Source organism: Monodon monoceros, unplaced genomic scaffold (assembly GCF_005190385.1).
Source record: "Monodon monoceros isolate NGI ecotype Baffin Bay Population unplaced genomic scaffold, NGI_Narwhal_1 Super_Scaffold_19, whole genome shotgun sequence".
Taxonomy (NCBI): Eukaryota; Metazoa; Chordata; class Mammalia; order Artiodactyla; family Monodontidae; genus Monodon; species Monodon monoceros.
In genome coordinates this window covers 9,040,505-9,063,395 of record NW_021703775.1, presented here as the reverse complement: position 1 = coordinate 9,063,395, position 22,891 = coordinate 9,040,505, and the positions used below count along the sequence as shown (strand labels likewise).

At 45.0% G+C, this 22,891-nt stretch overlaps 1 protein-coding gene across 3 annotated transcripts in view; it reads left to right on the top strand.

Annotated features, from left to right (window-relative positions):
- Positions 1-2,418: 2,418 nt before the first annotated feature.
- NCAPH (non-SMC condensin I complex subunit H) overlaps positions 2,419-22,891 on the top strand; it is a 39,128-nt gene continuing 18,655 nt past the window's right edge. For 2 of the 3 annotated variants that reach the window (XM_029232080.1, XM_029232079.1), the window contains exons 1-6: positions 2,419-2,501; positions 11,795-12,038; positions 12,178-12,268; positions 12,969-13,061; positions 13,381-13,519; positions 13,997-14,121. In XM_029232080.1, the coding sequence (XP_029087913.1) occupies positions 2,483-2,501; positions 11,795-12,038; positions 12,178-12,268; positions 12,969-13,061; positions 13,381-13,519; positions 13,997-14,121 (711 nt within the window). In that variant the 5' untranslated portion in view covers positions 2,419-2,482. Of the gene's footprint in view, positions 2,502-5,843; positions 5,938-11,794; positions 12,039-12,177; positions 12,269-12,968; positions 13,062-13,380; positions 13,520-13,996; positions 14,122-22,891 lie in introns of those variants that run through there. The other variant, XM_029232081.1, reaches the window with a different exon arrangement.

Genomic DNA, 22,891 nt, shown 5'->3' with positions numbered 1-22,891 from the left:
TTATTCCTCACCTAAACTAAGGCTGTTTGGCATCCATTTTGGGGAATTAGAATCTGGGTGAGGAGTGAAAAATAGGGAAGGGGAATGGCTCCAGCACTTTTCTGGCAGATGAGGGGTGGAGGAGGGACCCCACTACTTTTGTGGACAGAAGAGTTGAGCTTTGCAGGCCACTGATACCAGTGTTGAACGGATCTCGTGGCACCCGCCTAGTAGTCCTAATCCCCGCAGACAAAGAAGACATTCAGAATGGGAGGTGAAAGACCTGCCTGCACCAGGCGGGCCTGGCCTACAGAAATGCAGGGGGTGCAGTTGGCACTGCACACGGAGTCCCAGGCACTCAGCTCAGGAGGCTCCACTACAACCACCGGACAGCTTCACACCTCAGTCAATGGCTGATGGGTCTACTAGGAGCCTTCCTCTGCGAAGAGTTCCAAGCCAGTTCAAAGCCCAGTGCGGGCGGCGGGGGGGGGGAGGTATTATCATCACTGTTTTATAAATAGGGAAGAAAATGGGGCCCAGAGAGGTTAAGATGCCCAATCCAGGATTAAGCTTTTCTTCGAACTTTGCTCATTCAGTACATATTTAAGCACTTGCTGTATCCTGGGCTAGCATCAGGCCCTGGGAAAACAATGGTGAGCAAAGACACGCTTTGTCCTCATGGGGCTAACAGTCTATGCAGGAGACAGATATGAAATAGTCACCCCAGCAGATGTAAAAGGTTAACTATATGGGAAGAGAATCTAAAAAAAGTGGATATATGTATAACTGATTCACTTTGCTGTACACCTGAAACTCACACAACATTGTAAATCAACTATACTCCAGTGAAAATTAACAGAAAAAACAAGGGTGACAAGTTCCACTAAAGCCTCCAGTAAGGACACTTGAGCCTATCAGGGAAGGCCTCCCTGAGGAAGTGATATGAGCTGAAATCTGACAGGAGTTAACTCGGTGAAGATGAGGATGGAGAGGATCCTACGTAGAAGACGTGGCACATGCAGAGGCCCCGTGGTGAGAGCTGGCACCGCGAGGGCTAGTCTGAAAGGAGGCCCAGTGACTGGAGGGCAAGGAGAAAATGGAGGCAAGGTGCAAAGTGAGGCTGGAAAGGCTGTGGGGACCAGGCCCAGGAGGGCCTTGTAGATCATTTTAGAATCTCCGTGAGCAATGGCACCTTTGAAGCATTTTGGACTTTGGGAGGAAGCGACAGGTCGGTTTTGTACTTAGCAACCACCACCCTGGGCCCAAGGAGAAGCGGGTCAGAGCAGGTTTGGGGCTGCTGCAGACCAGCGAGAAGGAACTATGGATGAAAAGAGATGCGGGATAGAAGAGATTTTTAGGAAGTAAAAAGAGCTCAGCAATGGATTGTGTGTGAAGAGTGAGGGAGAGGGAGGCGTCCAGGATGACCCCTGGGTGCTGATTTGGGTTCCTGGGTAAACTTGTTTCCTTTCTTCTATCCCACACTGCCTTACACTAAAGATTTGAAGGTGGTCACTGGGAGAACAACTTCGTGCAAAAAATAAATAGGCTTAAAAAGTCGTTTTCAACAAGGTGGTACTTCTTTGGTTGCCAAAACGATTGAGGGGCACCGTTGGCATTTAGCGAGAAAATCGTGTCAGGGACGCTGAGCAGGAGTCCCACAGGCCAAGCGTTGTTTCACCCTGAATGCCAACAGCACCTTGGAGAAGAAGCACTGTATAAAATGCCATACGTGTGTTAAGACATTATAGGATGTTCGAGGGATATTTGGGGGAACCGCCCTGGCCTTTTCTCCTGTAATACAGTTCTTGGGATGAGATGAAGCAGAATGAACAGATGGGTGGCACATTATACTCGTCTCACTTCCGACCTTAACCTTATTTTTTTTGAAAGGGAGGAAGATATCCAGGAATCTTTTCACAAGAATCAATAAAAACGATGGTCTTCATTAAAAAAAAAAATGTACACACAACATTTTGCATCTGTTCTTTCCCTGCCTGGAACACTCCTCTTTCCGGTGTCGGCTACCTCTCACCTCCCTCCCACACCCCATCATCACTTTCTACCTCCTAGTGTTTTGCTGCCCTTATAGCACAGGTCGCGATGGGAAAATCAACCTTTGTTTCCTCAGTCACCTGCCTCCCCCATTAGTATGTAAATTCCGTGAAAGTAGAGCCCTTGCCCGCTCCGCTCCACGCTGGGTGGGTCCCAGCGCCCAGTTCTGCGTCTAGCGCTCGAAAGGAGGGAGTTTTCATACTATTTCCGGGGAGGTGGCGGGGGCGTCCATGGATCATTACAGTCCACCCCCAGGACCCGAGCTCGGAGCGCTCAATCCCTGTCGTCTCACTGCCACGCGGCGCGTCACGACCCTTTTCGCGCGAACGACCAAGGCGGTCTGCGCAGGCGCGCCTCTGGCCCCGCCCACGGTGGCGTCATCACGGCCGTTACTACGCTCAGGCGTCTCGGCGGGCGATTTAAAACCAACTCTGGAGACGCGGAGGACAAGATGGGACCTCCCTGGCCCGGTGAGGCTGAGTGGGTGGGAGGCGGGCGGGAAGGGCCCGGTGCGAAGAGGTGCTCCGGGTGGCGGGGCTGGCGGGCTGGCCTGAGCCGGAAGAGCGGCTATTCTCAGCCTTGTCCTTGGCCTTGTTCTCCGCCGGCTGAAGTAGAGGCAGGCGGGCTGGGGGAGAGGAGGGCCGGCGCAGGGTGGGCGGGCGGGTGCGTTCGGCCAATCAGGACGCGGCTTCGGCCCGCGCCGCTCTTGCCGCTGTGAGCCGGATGTGGGACGCCTTACTCTCTGGGCTCCTACATTTTGCGCGGTGTCTCTTCCTTTAAAAGGAGGTTTTCCTGGAATGCACGTTAGTTCAGGGCCATGGAAGTATTGTGGTTACTGCTGTATGCTTAATACGCATGTATTTATTTTTACATTCATTCAACAAGTATTGAGGGCCCCCTTCGGGCCAGAACCTTTTTCTTTCTTTCTTTCTTTCTTTTTTTTTTGCTGTACGCGGGCCTCTCACTGTTGTGGTCTCTCCCGTTGCGGAGCACAGGCTCCGGACGCGCTGGCTCAGCGGCCATGGCTCACGGGCCCAGCCGCTCCGCGGCATGTGGGATCCTCCCGGACCGGGGCACGAACCCTGTCCCCTGCATCGGCAGGCGGACTCTCCACCACTGCGCCACCAGGGAAGCCCCGGGCCAGAACCTTTGTCAGATGCATAGATATAGCAAAGAACAAAACAGATAAGATCCCACCCTCTTAGAGCATGTGTTTTAGTTCGGGAGACAGACAGGAAACGAAATAATTACAGATGAGGCTGAGTACTCAGATTGAGAAAAGCAGAGTCGGGGGAGGGTCCCTTTAGATTAGGGAGTCAGGGAAGATCTTTAAGCAGATTCTGGGGAACGTGTTCAGGCAGAAGGAGCAAGTACAAAAAACGGGCAAAAGAGAAAGAGACTGACATGGGCGAGGACCAGGATTTTGTAACTGAACAGTGAGTGAGGTCGGGCAGGTAGTCAGGGCCTTTGTAGGTCTTGGTAAGAGGTTTGGAAATTTAGTTACATTTTGGACGTGGTAAGTGACTTACCTGAGTCAGGTGAAAGGGTCAATAATCACGTGGATAAGAGCTTGACACTCAGGGCAGTGATATGGGCTGCTCAGGGAAGTGGCCTGTGGACTGAGAAGTAAATTTGGTCATCATCATATAGATGGCAGAACCATGGGAACAGGTGAGAACACTAGGAAGACCCTGTAGAGAAAATACTTGGGACCAACATTTAGAAGCTGGTTAGAGAAGGAAGAGCTAGAAAAACTCAGAAAAGAGTGGTGTTGTAGAAGCCAAGAGTATTTCAAGAAGCAGAGTGTTGTCAACTGTTTCAAGTGCTGTTGACTCTCAAGAGGGATGAAGCCCGAGAAGTGACGATTGGTTTTGGCAACATGAAGCTGTGGTGGTGGGCGTGGGAGCCAGATCAGAGGGGTTGAAAAATGAGTAGGAGTTGAAATGGATACCGAAAGTGTTTTTGAGTTCAGTAACCATCTGCTGAATGAATGAATGTATAATGGGAAGGGAAGGAGAGAAATGGGGAGGGAATGTAAAGGGAAGGAGAGAAATCAGGGAAAGACAATTCTGAGAAATAAGGCGTGCCTCTAATTCCCATTCTGAGTTCCCCTCTTAGACAAATTCCTCCTTTAGTGCTTTCTATTTCTGTTTTTCTCTTGTCCCAAGGTCCAACTCCCTTCCATTGGTTGCAGTGCCCACATTCAAGTAGTCACAAGTCCTCTTAATTCGGTCTCTAAAAATGTCTCTTGCCTCCTTCCTATTTTTACTTTCTTCTTTTTTGTTTGTTTTGACCTCAGCTGAGAGTTATGTTAATCATACTCTTTAGCTTGTGGGAAGCTATCAGGGAAACATGTGAAGTTGTTCTTGTATTTTTAATTCTCTTTTATCCCCACTCTTCATTCTTTCCCTTCCCCTTACATGGGCAACCTTGTAGTGTTTGTTGTGTGTCACTATTTTTAATGTGTTCCTATAAAATGTGTGTTATATTATGCATATTTTTTTCATATCACCAATTCTGAACCAGCTAAGATATACATTCTTATTCTCCTTTGGAGGATGAAGAAGCAAACCCTTAGAGCATTTACTTAAAATTTCTCCAGTTAGTAAGTGAAGGAGCTGGAGTTTGAAGCCAAGCCTTCTGATTCTTAAATCTGGAAACTCTCCCCCCAGGTCTCTCAGTTCCTTCATCTCTGCCTTCCGAGGATCTTGTTTCTTGGCCTACTCTCATAGGCCATAGCCACTCACCACCGTGGTCACACCCTAGACCTTGTCGCTGCACCACTCTGTCATCTCAGTGCACCCCGCCTCTCAATCACTCCTGTCTTTCCAGCTTACTCCCTCTTGTTCCCCGACTCCAACAATCCTTTGACCCAGCAGACCTGTATTCTTCTACTTTTCACTGTCTCTCACCTCTCTGCCCTTGTTCCCCTCCTTACTTAGCTTACATTCAGTGGTCATTTGGTGTATTCACTCCCTTTCATATGCCCAAAACCCCTTGCCCTCTTCTTGCCTCCTTACACTTGCTTGACAAAATCACAACTCTGGTTAATCCCTACTCTGCCTACTCTGCTTGCACCCAGTGGTCTCAAGGGAACCCTAAAGCTGCCCAGCATTCATGCTGTATTCCCTGGTTCATCCACTCTCCTTTTAGATGATGATTTCATATCTTCCTTTCTCTCCTGAAATCTCCAGTACCTCCTCCCCAGCCCTCACCCTTACCTGCTGAGTTTTTGGTTTTTAGCTGCTTCCTTTAATTTTTAAAAGATTATTTATTTATTTGTTTGTTTGTTTTGGCTGCTCCGGGTCTTAGTTGCGGCATGTGGACTTCTTAGTCGTGGCATGAGTGAGGGATCTAGTTCCCTGTCCAGGTATCAAACTCCGGCCCCCTGCATTGGGAGCGTGGAGTCTTACCCACTGGACCACCAGGGAAGTCCCTAGCGGCTTCCTATTTTACTAAGAAAATAAAAGCAATCAAAAGATATCCACGGGCTTCCCTGGTGGCGCAGCGGTTGGGAGTCTGCCTGCCAATACAGGGGACACGGGTTCGTGCCCCGGTCCGGGAGGATCCCACATGCCGCGGAGCGGCTGGGCCCGTGAGCCATGGCCGCTGGGCCTGCGCGTCCGGAGCCTGTGCTCCGCAACGGGAGAGGCCACAACAGTGAGAGGCCCGCGTACCACCAAAAAAAAAAAAAAAAAAAAGATATCCGCAAGTCCACCAGTGTACCTTCTCCCCTACCTGCGTCTTTGCCTGTGTTCTCAGTCTTCCTTCCTTTTGCTGTGGATGGACTCTATGCTCTCAGCAAGGCAGCCCCTTTACCTGCTTGAGTACATTGTTCAGCAACTTTTACCCTTTCTTCTGCATGATCTCTGTGAATAACGGCCCTCTCAAAGATATCTGGAACCTGTGAGTATGTTGTTTTACATGGTAAAAGGGACTTTGTGGATATGATTTTTTAACATTTTTTAAATTAAATTTTATTGGAGCACAGTTGACTTACAATGTTGTGTTAGTTTCTGCTGTACAGCAAAGTGAATCAGTTATACATATACATATATCCACTCTTTTTTAGATTCTGTTCCTATACAGGTCATTACAGAGTGTTGAGTAGAGTTCCCTGTGCTGTACAGTAGGTTCTTATTAGTTATCTGTTTTATATATAGTAGTGTGTATATGTCATTCCCAATCGCCCAGTTTATCCCCCCCCCCCCACATTTGCCCCTTGGTAACCATAAATTTGTTTTCTACATCTGTGACTATTTCTGTTCTGTAAGTGGGTTCATTTGTACCATATTTTTAGATTCCACATATAAGCGATATATGATATTTGTCTTTCTCTGTATGACTTACTTCACTCAGTATGACAATCTCTAGGTCCATCCATGTCACTGCAAATGCCATTATTTCATTCTTTTTTATGGCTGAGTTCTGGTTTGGTATTAGGGTGATGGTGGCCTCTCAGAATGAGCTTGGGAGTGTTCCTTCCTCTGCAGTTTTTTGGAATAGTTTGAGAAGGAGAGGTGCTAACTCTTCTCTAAATGTTTGATAGAATTTGCCTGTGAAACCATCTAGTCCTGGACTTCTGTTTGTTGGAAGTTTTTTGTTTTTTCAGTCAGTTGAGGTGATATGAGTGCCAAAGAAGAATAGAATTTAGAGCATACATTTATTCAGGGGCAGGAGAAAGAAGGAAAGACAGGAAATGAACAAGGGAGTGGCAAAGAGGAGGAGGCAGTGCCTGAGGCTCAAGGAAGCTGGAGACTGTACGCAGCCACTCACTGTTGTGGCCTCTCCCGCTGTGGAGCACAGGCTCTGGACACGCAGGCTCAGCGGCCATGACTCACGGGCCCAGCCGCTCCGCGGCATGTGGGATCTTCCTGTACCGGGGCACGAACCTGTGTCCCCTGCATCGGCAGGCGGACTCTCAACCACTGCGCCACCAGGGAAGCCCTGTTGGAAGTTTTTAAATCACAGTTTCAATTTCATTACTTGTGATTGGTCTGTCCATATTTTCTATTTCTTCCTGGTTCAGTCTCGGAAGGTTGTACCTTTCTAAGCATTTGTCCGTTTCTTCTAGGTTGTTCATTTTATTGGCGTATAATTGCTTGTAGTAGTCTCTTATGATCCTTTGTATTTCTGTGGTGTCCTTTGTAACTTCTCCTTTTTCGCTTCTAATTTTATTGATTTGAGTCCTCTCTCTTTCTTTCTTGATGAGTCTGGCTAAAGGTTTATCGGTTTTGTTTATCTTCTCAAAGAACCAGCTTTTAGTTTTATTGATCTTTGCTCTTGTTTTCTTTGACTCTATTTCATTTATTTCTGCTCTGATCTTTATGATTTCTTTCCTTCTACTAACTTTAAGTTTTGTTTGTTCTTCTTTTTCTAGTTGCTTTAGGTGTAAGGTTAGGTTGTTTATTTGAGATTTTTCTTGTTTCCTGAGGTAAGATTGTATTGCTACAAACTTCCCTCTTAGAACTGCTTTTGCTGCGTCCCATAGGTTTTGGATTGTCATGTTTTCATTGTCATTTGTCTCTAGGTATTTTTTGATTTCCTCAGTGATCCATTTTTTTAAATAACTTATTTCTTTTTATTGCTGAATAGTATTCAGTCTTATGGATAAACCACATTTTGTCTGTCCATTCACCGGTTGATGGGTATTTGGATTGTTTCCACTATTTGACTATTACAAATAACACTGCTACAACATTCAGAGAGGGAGAAGGTAGTGTGAAGACAGAAACAGTGAGAGATTTGAAGACACTAAGCTGTTGGCTGGGAAGATGAAGGAAGGGGCCTATTTCTTACATGATAAGAAATGTAAGAAACGCACCCCTAGAAGCCAGAAAAGGCATTCTGGCCTGAGAGTCTCAGGAAGGAGCTAGCCCTACGAATACCTTGACAATATACCAGAAACACTGGGATACACATTTCAGACTCTAAAATCCAGAACTGTAAGAGAGTAAATTCGTGTTGTTTTAAACCACTAAATTTGTGGTAATTTGTCCCAGCAGCAAAAGGAAACTACAGTAAGTCCCCTACATATGAACGAGTTCCGTTCTGAGAGCGTGTTCGTAAGTCCAGTTTGTTTGTAAGTCCAACAAAGTTAGCCTAGGTACCCAACTAACATAATCGGCTATATAGTACTGTACTGTAATAGGTTTCTAATACTTTTCACACAAATAATACATAAAGAAAACAAAAAATAAAACATTTTTAGTCTTTTCTTACTTGAAAAGTACAGCAGTACAGTACAACAGCTGGCATCCAGGGGCTGGCATCGAGGGAACAGGAAAGAAGCGTTACTCACTGGAGGAGGGAGAGGAGGTGGGAGATGGTAGAGCTGCAGGATCATGAGCAATAGGAGACGGAGGGCAAGCTGCAATTTCACTCATGCCTGACATTGATGGCACAGGTTCTTGTTCCTTGCTGGAACCAGATGCACGTTTGCATCTTTGAAGGTTTGCAACGTGAAGGTTCGTTTAGTAACATATTGTTTAGTCTCCGTGTGTTTGTGTTTTTTACAGTTTTTTCCCTGTAATTGATTTCTAATCTCATAGCGTTGTGGTCGGAAAAGATGCTTGGCATGATTTCAGTTGTGGATTTGATTAAGTTAAGGATCTTGAGATGGGGAGATTATCCTGGATTATCTGGGTGGGCCCAACGTAATCACAATGGTCCTTATAAGAGGGATGCAGGAGGGCCAAAGTCAGAGAAGGAGAGGTGATGACAGAAGCAAGAGGTTGGAGTGATGGAAGGAAGGGACCATAAGCCAAGGATTGTAGGTGGCCTCTAGAACCTGAAAAAGGCAAAGAAACAGATTCTTCCGTAAAGCCTCTAGAGAGAATGCAGTCCAGCTGACACCTTGACTTTAGACTTCTGACTCATGAACTGCAAGAGAATACATTTATGTTCTATGTACCATTAAGTTTGTGGTAATTTGTTATAGCAGCACTAGGAGACTAATACAGTCTGTTTGCTTCATTTTTTTCTACCAAGCTGGGTTTTATTTTTTTCATTTTAAAATTAGTTTCTTGACCTCACTTCCCTTTCAACTGCCTTCCTCCCATTTCTCTTCTTCCTTTACAGCATGAGTCCTTGAAAACCATGTCTCCATTTTCTCTCTCCAATTTCTCTTCTCCCATCTCCCTTTTTTTGTCCCTCCTATCTTCTCTTGAATCTGTGCCTGTTTGACTTTCTCTTTGTCACCCTGCACTCAAGGAAAACTGCTCTTGTCAATAACCTATGGGTTGCTAAATCTAATGATCAATTCTCTGTCCTCATCTCATTTGACCTGTCAGCTGCATTTGACATAGTTCATTACTCCTTCCTCCCCTGAAATATTTTCTTCACCTACTTGTGGAATGCCACACTCTCCTTCACTAGCTACACATTCCTCATCTCTTCACTGATTCCTCGTTTCCTTCTCTTTAAACTTTTGAAGTATTCTAGGACTCAGCCTTCTGCTTTTTTCTATTTGTCCTCATTTTTTGGTCTTCTCATCTAGTCTTACGGCTTTGAATACCCTCTCTATGGTTACAACATCCACGTTTATATATCCAGCCCAGAACTTTCCCCTCAACTCTAGACTTAAATATCTGGCTCTCTACCCCAGTTGGATGACTAGTAAGTCTCTCAAATCCAGCAGGCCCCAAACTGAGCCCTGACCTTGCCTCCTTTCCCCACAAATATGCTTCTCCTGTAGTCTTCCTCTCTCAGGTCCTGGCAACTCCATTTCATCAGTTGTTCAGGGTAGTGTTGTAGTTATCCTTCATTCTTCTGTTTTTTCTCATGCCCCACATTTAATTCATCAGGAAATCACGTTGGCTCTACCTTGAGACTATATCCGGTGTCTGACCACTGCCTACCTCCACTGCCCCCTCTCTGGTGTGAGCCACCAGCATCTCTTATCCTGGTTGTTGGTAGTTGCCTTCTAATTGGTCTTCCTGCTCGTCCTTTCAGTTTTCAACAGAATAGCCATAGGGATCTTCGTGAAGCATAAGTTAGATCACTTTATTCCTCTTCTCACCACCTTCCAATCACTTCTCTTCTCACTGCTCATGAAAGCCCAGGTCTTTACAGTAGCCCATAAGTAAGGCTCATACACCCCTACCGGCCGTCCCTCCCTTATTCTGATTCTGACTGATTGGTGCTCCTGCCCTACCAGGCCCCGCAGATCTACACCCTGTGACCTCTCTCACTTCCGTGCTTCCCTCTCACTGCTTCCGCCACACTGGCCCCTCAAACGTGCCAGGCATGTTCCTGCCTCTGTACTTGCTGTTTCCCCTGCTTCCATGTAGCTTCCTGCAAATATCTGCACGGTCTTGATTCTGATGTCACCTTCTTGCTGAAACGTTTCCTTGACACTATATTAAAAATGACCTCCCACCTCCATTCCCCAGTCCTCTTTATTCCCCTTCCATGCTTTACTTTTCCCCATGGCTTTTATCTCCATCTAACATGCCATCCATTTTCTAACTTCTTATTATGAAAGTGTTCAAACATACAGGGACGTTGAAAAACTTAGACAGTAAATAGCCTCACACTCACAACTTAAACCCAATTGTTAACATTTTGCCATATTTTTCCTCTCTATCACACACACACACACACACACACACACACACACTGTTTTGACTGATTCATTTGAAAGTTGCACACACCATGTCATATCACCCCTAAGTTGTTTCCTATGCATCTTCCAAAAGTAAAGATATTCTTCTACATACCATTATATCATTATCACACCTAAGAAAATAAAAATCAATTCCCTAATGTTCCCTGATATCCAGACTATATTCCAGATTTCGCTGTTTATCCCCAAAATGTTGTTTATAGTTAATTTTTTTGTTTGACCAAGGATTGGCTGAAAGTTCAGAGGTTATTTTTGGTTTGTATGACTCTTTGGTTTCTTTTGCTCAAGAAGAATCCCCGACTTTTTTTTTCTTTTTTCTTTTTTTTGACATTGACTTTTTTAAGAGCTAACTGTCCTATATTCTGGAATTGTCTAAATGTTTGTTTCTGATATCATTTAACTTGTTCTCTAGCCCTTATATTTCTTATAAACTGGAAGTTAGATTTAAAGTCTTGGTTAAATTTAGGTTAAGCATATTTGGCAAAGTATTTTATGGATGATGCTCTGAATTTCATATTTTGTCCTGTAAGGAGATGAGTAAGTTTCAAGTTGTCTCATTTTTAGAGAGGCTACATCTGATTGTTTGGTTAACGTGGTGACTGCTAGATCTTTCGTTGTAAAAGACATTTTACCCTTTGCAGTTAGCAAGTAATCTGTGGGCAGTTCTTTGGAATATTTATTTAGTTTACAAATTTGTGTTGCTTATTCTGTCTCCCTGCTGGGATTAGAACCTAGTCTGTCTGACATGATAGCCCATCCCTCACCCTTATGTCAGCATCTTATCTTTTCTCTCTTGCCTGTCATCATGGTTGTATATATCTGTTGTTCTGCTGGTCTGTGAGCTTGTCAGAGGCGGCGGCTTTTTCTTACCACTGTTATATCCCATATAGTGCTTTAGGTTGGCAGTAGCTGCACAGTGGATATTTGTCCAGATTGGCAGGAAGCATCAGAAACCCATCACCCCCCAAGAAACCCGAACTACAGAGGTTCTAGCCATAGAATATTAGAGTTGGAAAAGATCTTGGTGGGAAATGTGCTGTGAACTTCCACCCTAGGACAGGTCCCAGCCCCTGTTTAGACGTAGGAAATGTCCTGCTTAAGGTTTCCTGAGCAAGTGTTTTGTTCCACTGCTGTCAGCCACAATGAAGAACTCTCCTTCAGGGACCCGTGAATGCCACCACAGCACCTCCTCACCCTCAGAGCAGGTGTTCTCCATGGCCCTGCCCAGGAAGGCCCCTCTCAATACTCCTGGCACCCCAGTCCTTGAAGACTTTCCTCAGAATGACGATGAGAAGGAGCGGCTGCAGCGGAGGCGCTCCAGGGTCTTTGACCTGCAGTTCAGCACAGACTCACCTCATTTGCTGGCCTCCCCCTCCAGTAGGTGAGTGGGCGCTGGGCTGCCTTGTTGTGGTGGGTTACGTGGGTTTGCATTACCACAATACCTTGTGGATTCTGGGTCTGGATTTTGAAAAGATCCAGTGTCGTTGATCCTTGCCAGAGTTGTTTTTTTTTTCCTTTAGGAATGTTGATGTTTCAGCTACGATTCCTAAGTTTACAAACACGCAGATTACTGAGCATTACTCCACCTGTATCAAACTGTCTGCTGAAAACGTGAGTATCTGCGGGTTTAAGCAGTGACGATTTTGCAGCTTGATCAGAGAGGAGATCTAGTCTTCTTGATTCTGTAGAGAATGCATGATCAGTGATTGTGCACTTTTATTCTCTAGTGACTCTTCTCAGTGCTGGTGTTTTCAATGTGGTTTTACTGTTTCTTATAGACCTTTGGTGTCCCTCTGACAAGTTGCCTGCCCCCTGCGGTGTGTCACGAGGCAGCACACTAGGGGTTAATAGTGTAGTTCTGGAGCTAGATAGTAGATAGATAGTAGGGTTGTGGGCTAATTGTGAGCCCTACATCTAGCCTGAGTTGGAATCCTGTCACTTACAAATCTGCGTGGCCTTGGCAAGTCACTCAGCCACTGTGCTGCAGGGTGGTCCTCCTCTGTAAAATGGGAATGAGAATAGTCCTTGCCTGAGGGTTGTTCTTAGGGTCACTGAGCCCCTCTGTGTCAGTGCTTAGAATAGGACCTGCACACAGGAACACTCAGGAATTGTGTGCTGTCACTCCAGACCTTGAGAATGAGGAAGTACACACATGGATTTAGCTGTATCACCAGATGTTTGTGGGAATGGATATCTGTGTTGAGATGTGGGATATTCCTGTTTAAAAGTTTAGCTTCCCATGACAGGGTAGCATTATTTATGTGAGCATAGGCTATAAATAACAAACCTTTCTAAAACTTTCTGTTTTCAGAAAATCACCACCAAGAATGCTTTTGGCTTGCACTTGATTGATTTTATGTCAGAGATTCTTAAACAGAAAGATGCCGAACCGACCAACTTTAAAGTAAGAAGGATGTTCACCTTCTCTTGCATCTGAATTAATGCTAGTGATTGCTAATCCTTAGCATAGCACAATAACTGAATTCTACAAATACACGAGAGCCTTCCTTGTTTAAGACATTTTATTAGCTACTTTACTTTCTTTCCTTAACTGATGAAATGTAGAGAAAATATCTGTTATTTTTTTTATTCCCTGTGTTAGGGGAATCTTTTGCATTTTTTTCTTAAGGGCAAGTACATATTTTATGCAGATCGCTTTGTTTTCCCGTTCAGCTGCTCCTTTTTTATGATCACCGTGAGTACAGCTCTGCTTGTTTGACTAGGTGGCTGCCGGCACTCTGGATGCCAGCACCAAGATCTATGCTGTGCGCGTAGATGCCGTCCATGCTGATGTATACAGAGTCCTTGGTGGGCTGGGCAAGGATGCACCATCTCCGGAAGAAGAAGAGGGCCATGGTGCAGGTACATGGGTTGGGATCTGGATGTAAGGGGCTTTTTTAAAGGGTGTTGCAGGTAGTTATTTGAGTAACATACTGAAATGAAGTCATAAGAATTCACTTCTCTCATTCTGTTGAAGACATGGATGTTTTCAGAATTATATTTGAGAAGATACTCAAACACTAGATTTGTTTTTCTTTGGAAAAGAGAAGGACCTTATAAAAGCTTTCAGATTTTATTTAGACAAGATTGAGTAAACATCACCAACTAGGGAGCTTCTGATTTGGGGAGTCTTTGGAAATTGACTTGTATCAGAAACCAAATACTTAATCTAGTAGTTTGGTTTCTCCCTAAGCTGCGGATTAGACGTGCCTGCTGCTTTGAGCGGATGGCATGTGTTTTAATTACGATCACTCTCTAGAGTTTTGAAGAACTTGAATTGATAAGTTCAGTTACGTGCTCCAAAGCAGCCCCTGCAGTGCACGGTCTTACTCCTTGTAGATGGAAGTGCAACCGAAACAGGAACAACCAAGAAGGCTCCAAAGCCAAGGAAGAAGCACTTGTACAAAACCATCGAGCCGAATATAAACAACCTCAACGTCTCCGAAGCAGATCGAAAGTGTGAGGTGAGAAACTGTGTGCCCAGTGTAGTCTCTGACTAATTCAGAGGCTCAGTGGCAGAAACTTGCTGCTATGTGCTTGTTCAGGCCTCCAGGGAGTAAAATATTCAGCTGGTGTCTCTGCATTGTCATCCTTTAGCTTTACAGCGAAGACTGACAGGGGTAGGTCCCTGCTTTTCCCTCAGTATTTCAGAATGATTGAGTAGAACGAGATGGCAAATTACTGAGAAAACCAATTGATTAAAATATTAATTTTCTTCTGTAGTACATGCAGCAGTGGTGATGACAGCTAACATTTATTGTGTGTCTACCAGGCACACCGTGCTGCCCAAGGCCCGTGTCCTGTGTTAACCCATTCTGTCCTTACAACATCCTTGCTACATTTTATGAAGAGGTAATTGAGGTTCAGGGCTGTGGAGTAACTTGTCCAAGATGACGTAATTAGTAAGTAAACTGGGATTTGAAACTAAGTGGTCTGGCTCCAGAGTCCATGCTCTAAACAACTTTTCATGATTTAGCAAATCCTGAGGAATCTTCTTAAAGGAATGGTACCAGAGGCCTCTTTATAAATTAGCAGTTAATTTAAAGCAAACAGATGTTGCTACAATTTAAAAAAATTTTTGCTATTAAAAACAATTTCAGTGAACATTCTTGTACCTGTTTGCATTCTTCTGGGAGTATATTTGTAAGAAAATTCTGAGACATGAAATTTCCATTGCCCTCACAAAAAGGTTATACCAACTTACTCTCCCACCAACGATGAACTAGATTATTTCTTTCTCTTACCTGCATCCCACCAACGATGGACTAGATTATTTCTTCCTCTTTCTTTCTCTTACCTTAGTAATTAAAATCATGAGACTGGAATTGATCACCAAGGGAATAAGTGTATGTGGAAAAAGGACTGGGCCCGGATACCCCTGTCTTCACAGTTCAGAGAGCTGAATAAGCAACGTCCAGTAGGTGGGGGAAGACCAGGAGAGTGTGGTATTGAAATGAGTGTTTTAGGGAGGATGGAGTGGTCAACCGGGTCAAATGGGGCAGCCTGAGGCCATGGTGAGCTTGGCGAAGGGGCCCTGGGGAGCTGCAGCTCAGACCTCCAAGGAAGGGGTGCTGCTTGGCTGATGCTGGTGTCCCCGAGTTTGGAGGAGGGGCTTGGGGGCCCAGGACCCAGATGTCTGAGGAGGGAATGCCCACTGGTGCTGGTGTCTCTTATTGACACCCAGCGAGGTTGGTTCTGTGAGTATAAGGAAAAAGTACAAGTTAAATTCAGCTACTGCCCAGGTAGGACCTGCTGCTGCTGGGTTGGTGAATCACTGCTGGGTGACACTCCCAGGAACAGGAATCCTGCAGAAGGAAGTCTGTCCCTTCTCCTTCCTCCAGCCCTGCCATCTCCCTCTAGTGCCCCCTTTTGGTGGAGCCCAATAGGGAGCTGCTGGCACAGCTGAAGTGTGGTCTCCAGTCCAGCATCACAGAGCAAAGTATAGAAGGTAGGTTTGGAGCTGAGTGGCAATAGCTTAATAACTGCCAGAGAGGCAAAGTCTTGCAATATCTACTTCCAAGAAGGTTGGAAGTTACTATGTATAAAATAAATAAGCTACAAGAATATATTGTACAGCACAGGGAATAGAGCCATGTTACCTGTTACCTGTTACCTTTTCCCAACAGGTAACATTTTTCATATTTGGTTTACAAATATGGGAGTACAGGGAGAAAGCAAATATGAAAAATGTACAGGGAGAAAGGGTACAGGGAGAAAGCAAATATGAAAAATGTTACCTGTTGGGAAATCTAGGTAAAAGTTACACAGAGATTCATATTACTATTTCAACATTCTTGTAGGTTTGAAATTTTTCAAAATGAATTGGGCAGGGGGAAATAAATGGGAAGGGAGGCAGTTTTTTAGAAGAGTTTTGCTATAAATTGGGGCAGAGTAATGGAATGGCAAGGGAAAGTAAGGTCCTGAGTTTTTGTGTTTTTTTGTTTTTGTTTTTGTTTTTTTAAAGAATGATGTAGTATTTATTGACATGGGAATATTTGCACAGTATATTCTTTTTTAATTTTTAAAAATTATTTTTGAGGTGTAGTTTATTTACAATGTTATATTAGTTTCAGGTGTACAACGCAGTGATTCAAAGTTTTTATAGATTATACTTCATTTAAAGTTATAAAATATTGGCTCTATTCCCTGTGCTGCACAATATATTCTTGTAGCTTATTTATTTTTTACATAGTAATTTGTACCTCTTAATCCCCTACCCCTATCTTGCCCCTTCCCTTTCCCTCTCCCCACTGGTAAACACTAGTTTGTTCTCTATATCTTTAAGTCTGTTTCTATTTTGTTATATACATTCCTTTGTTTTATTTTTTAGATTTCACATATAAGTGATAACATACAGTATTTGTCTTTCTCTGTCTGGCTTATTTCACTAAGCATAATAACCTCCAGCCATGTCGAGGTCCAGCCATGCTGTTGCAAACAGCGAAACATCATTTTTTTTTTTATGGCTAAGTAGTATTCCATTGTGTGTGCGTGTGTATATTTTCTTACAAATATACTCCCAGAAGAATGCAAACAGGTACAAGAATGTTCACTGAAATTGTTTTTAATAGCAAAATTTTTTTTTAAATTGTAGCAACATCTGTTTGCTTCCATATCTTGGCTCTTGTAAATAATGTCTCTATGAACATTGGGATGCATGTATCTTTTCAAATCAGTGTTTTCGTTTTCTTCAGATATATACCCAGGAGTGGAATTGCTGGATCAAATAGTAGTTTTGTTTTCAGTTTTTTTGAAACCCTCCATAGTGGCTACACTAATTTACATTCTCACCAACTATATACAAGGGTTTCCTTTTCTCCACATACTTATCAGCATTTGTTATTTGTGGTCTTTTTTTTTTTAATTAATTTATTTTATTTTTGGCTGCATTGGGTCTTTCTTGCTGCACACAGGCTTTCTCTAGTTGCAGTGAGTGGGGGCTACTCTTCAGTGCAGTGCACGGGCCTCTCATTGCAGTGGCTTCTCTTGTTGTGGAGCATGGGCCCTAGGCACGCGGGCTTCAGTAGTTGTGGCCCACGGACTTAGCTGCTCTGCGGCATGTGGGATATTCCTGGACCAGGGCTTGAACCCGTGTCCCCTGCATTGGCAGGCAGATTCTTAACCACTGCGCCACCAGGGAAGACCCTGTTTATCGTCTTTTATTTTTTTTTTTGTGGTACGCGGGCCTCTCACTCTTGTGGCCTCTCCCGTTGCGGAGCACAGGCTCCGGACGTGCAGGCTTAGCGGCCATGGCTCACGGGCCCAGCCGCTTCGCGGCATGTGGGATCTTCCCAGACCAGGGCACGAACCCGTGTCCCCTGCATCGGCAGGTGGACTCTCAACCACTGCGCCACCAGGGAAGGCCTCTCATTTTAGTTTTGATTTGCATTTCTCTGATGATTAGCAGTGTTGAACATCTTTCTGTGTGTCTGTTTGCTATCTGTGTGTCTTCTTTGGAAAAATGTCTGTTTACATCTTCTGCCCATTTTTTGATTGGGTTGTTTGTTGTTTTTGATATTGAGTTGTATGAGCTGTTTATATATTTTGGATATTAACCCCTTATCGGTCATGTCATTTGCAATTATTTCCTCCCAGTCAAGTAGGTTGTCTTTTCATTTTGTCAGTGGTTCCCTTTGCTGTGCAAAAGCGCTTGAGTTTAATTAGGTCTCATTTGTTTATTTTTGCTTTTGTTTCCTTTGCCTTAGGAGACAGATCCAAAAAAATAACTGCTACAATTTATGTCAAAAAGTGTTCTGGCTGTGTATACTTCTAGGAGTTTCATGGTTTCCAGTCTTACATTTAGGTCTTTAATCCATTTTGTGTTTATTTTTGTGTATGGTGTTAGAAAGTGTTCTAACTTCATTCTTTTGTATGTAGCTGTCCAGTTTTCTTACCACAACTTACTGAAGAGATCATTTTTTTCTCTATTGTTTATTCTTGCCTCCTTTTTCATAGATTAATTGACCATAAGTGCGTGGGTTTACTTCTGGGCTTTCTATCTTGTTCCACTGATCTATGTGTCTGTTTTTTGTGCCAATACCATACTGTTTAGATTACTGTAGCTTTGTAGTATAGTCTGAAGTCTGAGAGTGTGAATCCTCCAGCTCTGTTCTTCTTTCTCAGGATTGTTTTGGCTATTTGGGGTCTTTTGTGTTTCCATACAAATTTTATAATTATTCTAGTTCTGTGAAAAATGCCTTTTTGTTGTTGTTTGTTTTTTTAAATGGGAGAATTATCAGCATGTTTACTTGTTGATGGCAACAGTCTAGTGGAGTAGGAATTATTGATGGCACAGAAAAGGGAGGAGAAATTCTAGGGTGGTGTTTGAGCAGGTGAGAAGGGCAAGGATTGGATGGCTTGGATGGGGCTTGTCTGAGGAGCACAGTGGCTGATGAGAGGTGGGGCTTGAGTGTGTGCACATGGGTGCATCCTGGATATTCTCTTCTGGTTGTGCTTCCCCTTCCACCCCCCACTCCCACCCCCATCAGTGAAATAAGCCAGATCTTCAACTGACAGTATAGAGGAGGAAAGTGTTGGAGGTTTGAAGAGAGGATAAGGTAGTAGGGAGTCATCTAGGAAGATGGGAGAGTGGAGGGACTAGGGAAATGTAGTTTGATGGCTAGACAACACTTAGGGTTTCCCTGAGGGCACTGGAGGATGGATTTATAGTGAGGTCAGTCAGCATGACTGTGTCTTTTTTTTTTTGGCTCTGTCGGGTCTTTGTTGTGGTACATGGGATCTTCATTGCAGCATGCGGGTCTTTCGTTGAGGTGTGCAGGCTCTTCGTTGTGATGCGTGGGCTTCTCTCTAGTTGTGGCGCACAGGCTTCAAAACACATGGGCTCAGTAGTTGTGGCACGCAGGCTTAGTTGCCCCGCAGCATGTGGGATCTTAGTTCCCCAACCAGGGATGGAACCTGCGTCTCCTGTATTGGAAGGTGGATTCTTAACCACTGGACCACCAGGGAAGTTCCATGACTTTGTGTCTTTCTCCAGCCATGACTGGCTGTGTGGGTGCAAGCATGGAGTAGGCAGAAAGTTAGATTTAACAAAGGATTGTGTTTAGCTGAGTGAATGTGACACAGCTGAAAGGGGCGCTGGAGCTGAAAGTGTAGGCAAGGGGGTGGTTGTGATCATTGCTTGTGGAATTTTAGCTGGGAAAAGAGGTGTGTGAAGGACAGCCATGTGACCAGTAGACTGTAGGGCCTGATGGGACCAAAGGCATCTAGGCATTGGAGACAAGAAGGTGTAGTCTGGAAAGACAAGAGGTGGTTGTCAGAGAGGGGCACTTGGAATTGAGCGTACAGAGAGGTTGCAGTCCTGGTTAATGATTCAATTCAGAAAACAGGCCAGGGAGCAAAAGGCAGAGGAGGCAGGGGGTCATGCTAGGATCCCATGAGTCTTGGGGTTCTTAGGATGAAGCACAAGACCACTGAAGGAGAGGATATCAAGGAACTGAGAGGCCAGAATATTGGATGGGTCTACATGGATAGTGAAATTACCGGAAACCACAACAGCAGTAAAGTTGGAGAACAGGAGTGAGTCAGAGCTAATATTAAAATCTTCTAGGAAGGGGGTAGGGTTGTGACCTGGGGACTAGAAGGTGATTGCAACAGGGTGGTAGAGTCTGATGTTACATTCAAAGGTGAGGGTTATAGGAATTGGGAAGGAGAATAGTCTGGAAGCTGCGATGAGGTGCAAGGAAATCACCTATCTGACGTCTAGGCCAGCAGTGTGAGGGCTGCGGGAGAGGAAGCAGCTGTGCTGGGGAGACGGTGTCCTCGGGCAATACCGTGTTTCCTTAGAGCAGTGCTTCCCAGGCTTTCGTCATGACACCCCCCCACACACACACCACTGAGCCTTTTTAGATGTTTTGTTCCTATCCCTCTTCCTTGAAATTAATTCCAAAGGAATACAATTTTGCAAGGTAAGGTCAAGGTTGGAGAGGCACAAATTATTGTGATTTCTAAGATATTTCTCACCTTCCCCCAGAAACCAGTTCCCACCCCCTTGAGAGGATATCGTCTCAGGCGGATGGTAGTGGTGAGGCTGAGCGTGTGGTGGCCGGGAGTGAGGGGCCTGGCTGCGTTCACTCTGGCTGATGGGGTCCGGGCAGGACGGTTCTCCAGCCCGTGCTAGGGTGAGGACTGTGTGCGGATGGCGATGGCTGCGGCAGGGCCCCGAGGCTGAGGCCCAAGAGCCAGGGTAGAGGTGAGGGGGCCAGGCTTTTTAGGGGAGGGAGCTGTATTCTTTTTTTCTATCTATGGGTCAGCATTGGAGGCAGACCATGTAAAGTTCAGATCCTGGTTTTACTGTCTTAGTTGTGTGGCCTGGGAAAAGTCTCCGAATCTCACTTTGTCAAACCAAAAACAGATATCCCTGAGTTTTGTGTTAGTGGGTCAGTATTTGTCAAAGTGCCTTTATCCATGGTAATATGTTGTACACATCTGAAGGGGAGCCATAAAATCCTCTCCCACCTAACCTTCCCTTCTCCAATTCTCCTTGTTTTTTCACCTTCCCAGGTAATCTGAATATTTCCTTCACCATCATTCTTGCTTGTGCTTTTGGTTCTACACTGAAATGTTCAATTCAGCAGCATGGTTGGAAATTCTCTTTTCCTACCATCTTGTGTCTTCCCAGGTAGACCCAATTCTAGGGAGCCTGAGGAGGCTTGCACTGGCCTCTCCCATTGTTCTAAAGAGAGGACGAAAGAGCAGCAAGCTGCTCCCTTCAAGCCTGCGGCTGTCGGGCTTTGGTCTATTTATGCAAGTGAAGACAACAGAATCTTGAAGAAACACCGAGAACCTCAATCCTGGGAAGCTTTTTTTGCTCTGTAATCTGTGGTAAACGTAGAATAAGTGAAAGTTTGGAAGCTAAAAAAGAAGGGGGGGTGGTGGGCACAAACTTAGAATCTGAAGTTTCAGCTATTCATTGAACCTGCATTCTCTTGGCAATGGTGGGAGATTAGACAGCAAGTGTTCTGTGGGTGTGTCTGGACCAGCTGAGAACCATTGTTTGTATATGAGCTGATCTATCTCGGACACAGCTCTCTGCTGTGTGCAGAATTCTTGCTGTCACAGGGATTCCAGCCTGATTATGCTCCAGTCCTTCAGACCAGGAGGGCACAAATAGACACAATGTAAGGAAGGTCAAGGCACATACTCAGGAGACCAGAGTGGGTGGAGGTCAGAGTTTCCGGAAGAGGTGAGATTTGAACTGGGCTGTGAAGGGAGGGTAGATGTTTGTCAGGTGGTGACAAGAAGGTGATTCTAGGCAGAGGCGTAAGCAAAGGCCACGAAGCAGGAAAAGTTCTGGTTCCTTAGGAAGCTGGACAGTGTGCACGTTGGGCTAGAGCTGTGGATTTTCTCATGAGGCTGAAACAACCCTAGACTTTGTCATGTAGTCTGCTGTCTACCAAGGCCTTCTCTTACTGTTTCTCTTCCTTGCTGGGATCCTTGTTTCAAAGAGTTCATTTATCCAGACTGTACAGTCGGCAATAATTCATTTTCTCACAAATCACTCAAAGATGTAAGTCAAATCTAATTTACATGAAAGAACCATTGTTCTCACACTGACATGATCTAATTCTAGGCAAAAGTGAGGAAAGTTATCTTAGCGTTTCAGCTTTAATGTGGGCCAGTGTACAGTTTCCGTGTTGACTCTTTGAAAGGCTGAGTTTCATTAACTACATGAGACCTCTGGGGGTGTTGGGGTCCAGGTGGGAAACCATTGCTCTGGTGAGCATTTGAGGAAGGGAATGGGAATAGCACCACTGGTATTTTTAGGAAAAGAAGTAGGAGAGACCAGAGACAAGGGTTAACTCAGGCGAGGGTTATATTGGTGGCAGTGAATCGGGAGGTGAGAGAAGACTCAATTCTGGTGAGGTTGGGCTCAGGGTTAAGGGGGCCGGAAAAGAGCCAGAGAGCAACACCTGTCCTCAGAATTAAGGGCCCCTCTCTCCATGGTAGCCACATCCTGAGACATGAGGAAGACCTGTGAACCTGGTACCTGACCTTTTTCCTGTCACCGGGCCTCCTGTAGTCCCAGGTGGCTTCTGCCCTCTTGCCACACATGCATGTGCCTTGCCCTGTTCTCCTTTGGGGCTTGGTGACACGTGGTTATGCCACTCCTGCTCCTTGACCCCAGCCTTGGGGGTCTTCTGACAACCTCTCCCATGTTCAACCCGGACATCTAACCCTGCGGACTCTGCCTGTCCTTTGCCCGGATCTCTTACTCGTGTTCTTCCAAATCTTTGAAAATATTTCTGTTCAGAGGAGTGATGGGATTCTGCGAACAGATCCATCACACAGGCTTCTTTAAGTCAGCGGAATTTGTTGTGGTAGCATTCTACTAGAGATAGATGTTTAAAAACGGTGGCCGTGGAAAGAGACCAGCAGAAGGATACTGTCCAGGTATATTGTAAATTACCAGATTTTTTTAAAATTAATTTTTATTGGAGTATAGTTGCTTTACAATGTTGTGTTAGTTTCTGCTGTACAGCAAAGTGAATCAGCTATAGGTATACATATATCCCCTCTTTTTTGGATTTCCTCCCCATTTAGGTCACCACAGAGCATTGAGTAGAGTTCCCTGTGCTGTACAGTATGTTCTCATTAGTTATCTTTTTTTTTTTTTTTGCGGTACGCGGGCCACTGTTGTGGCCTCTCCCGTTGCGGAGCACAGGCTCCGGACGCGCAGGCTCAGTGGCCATGGCTCACGGGCCCAGCCGCTCTGCG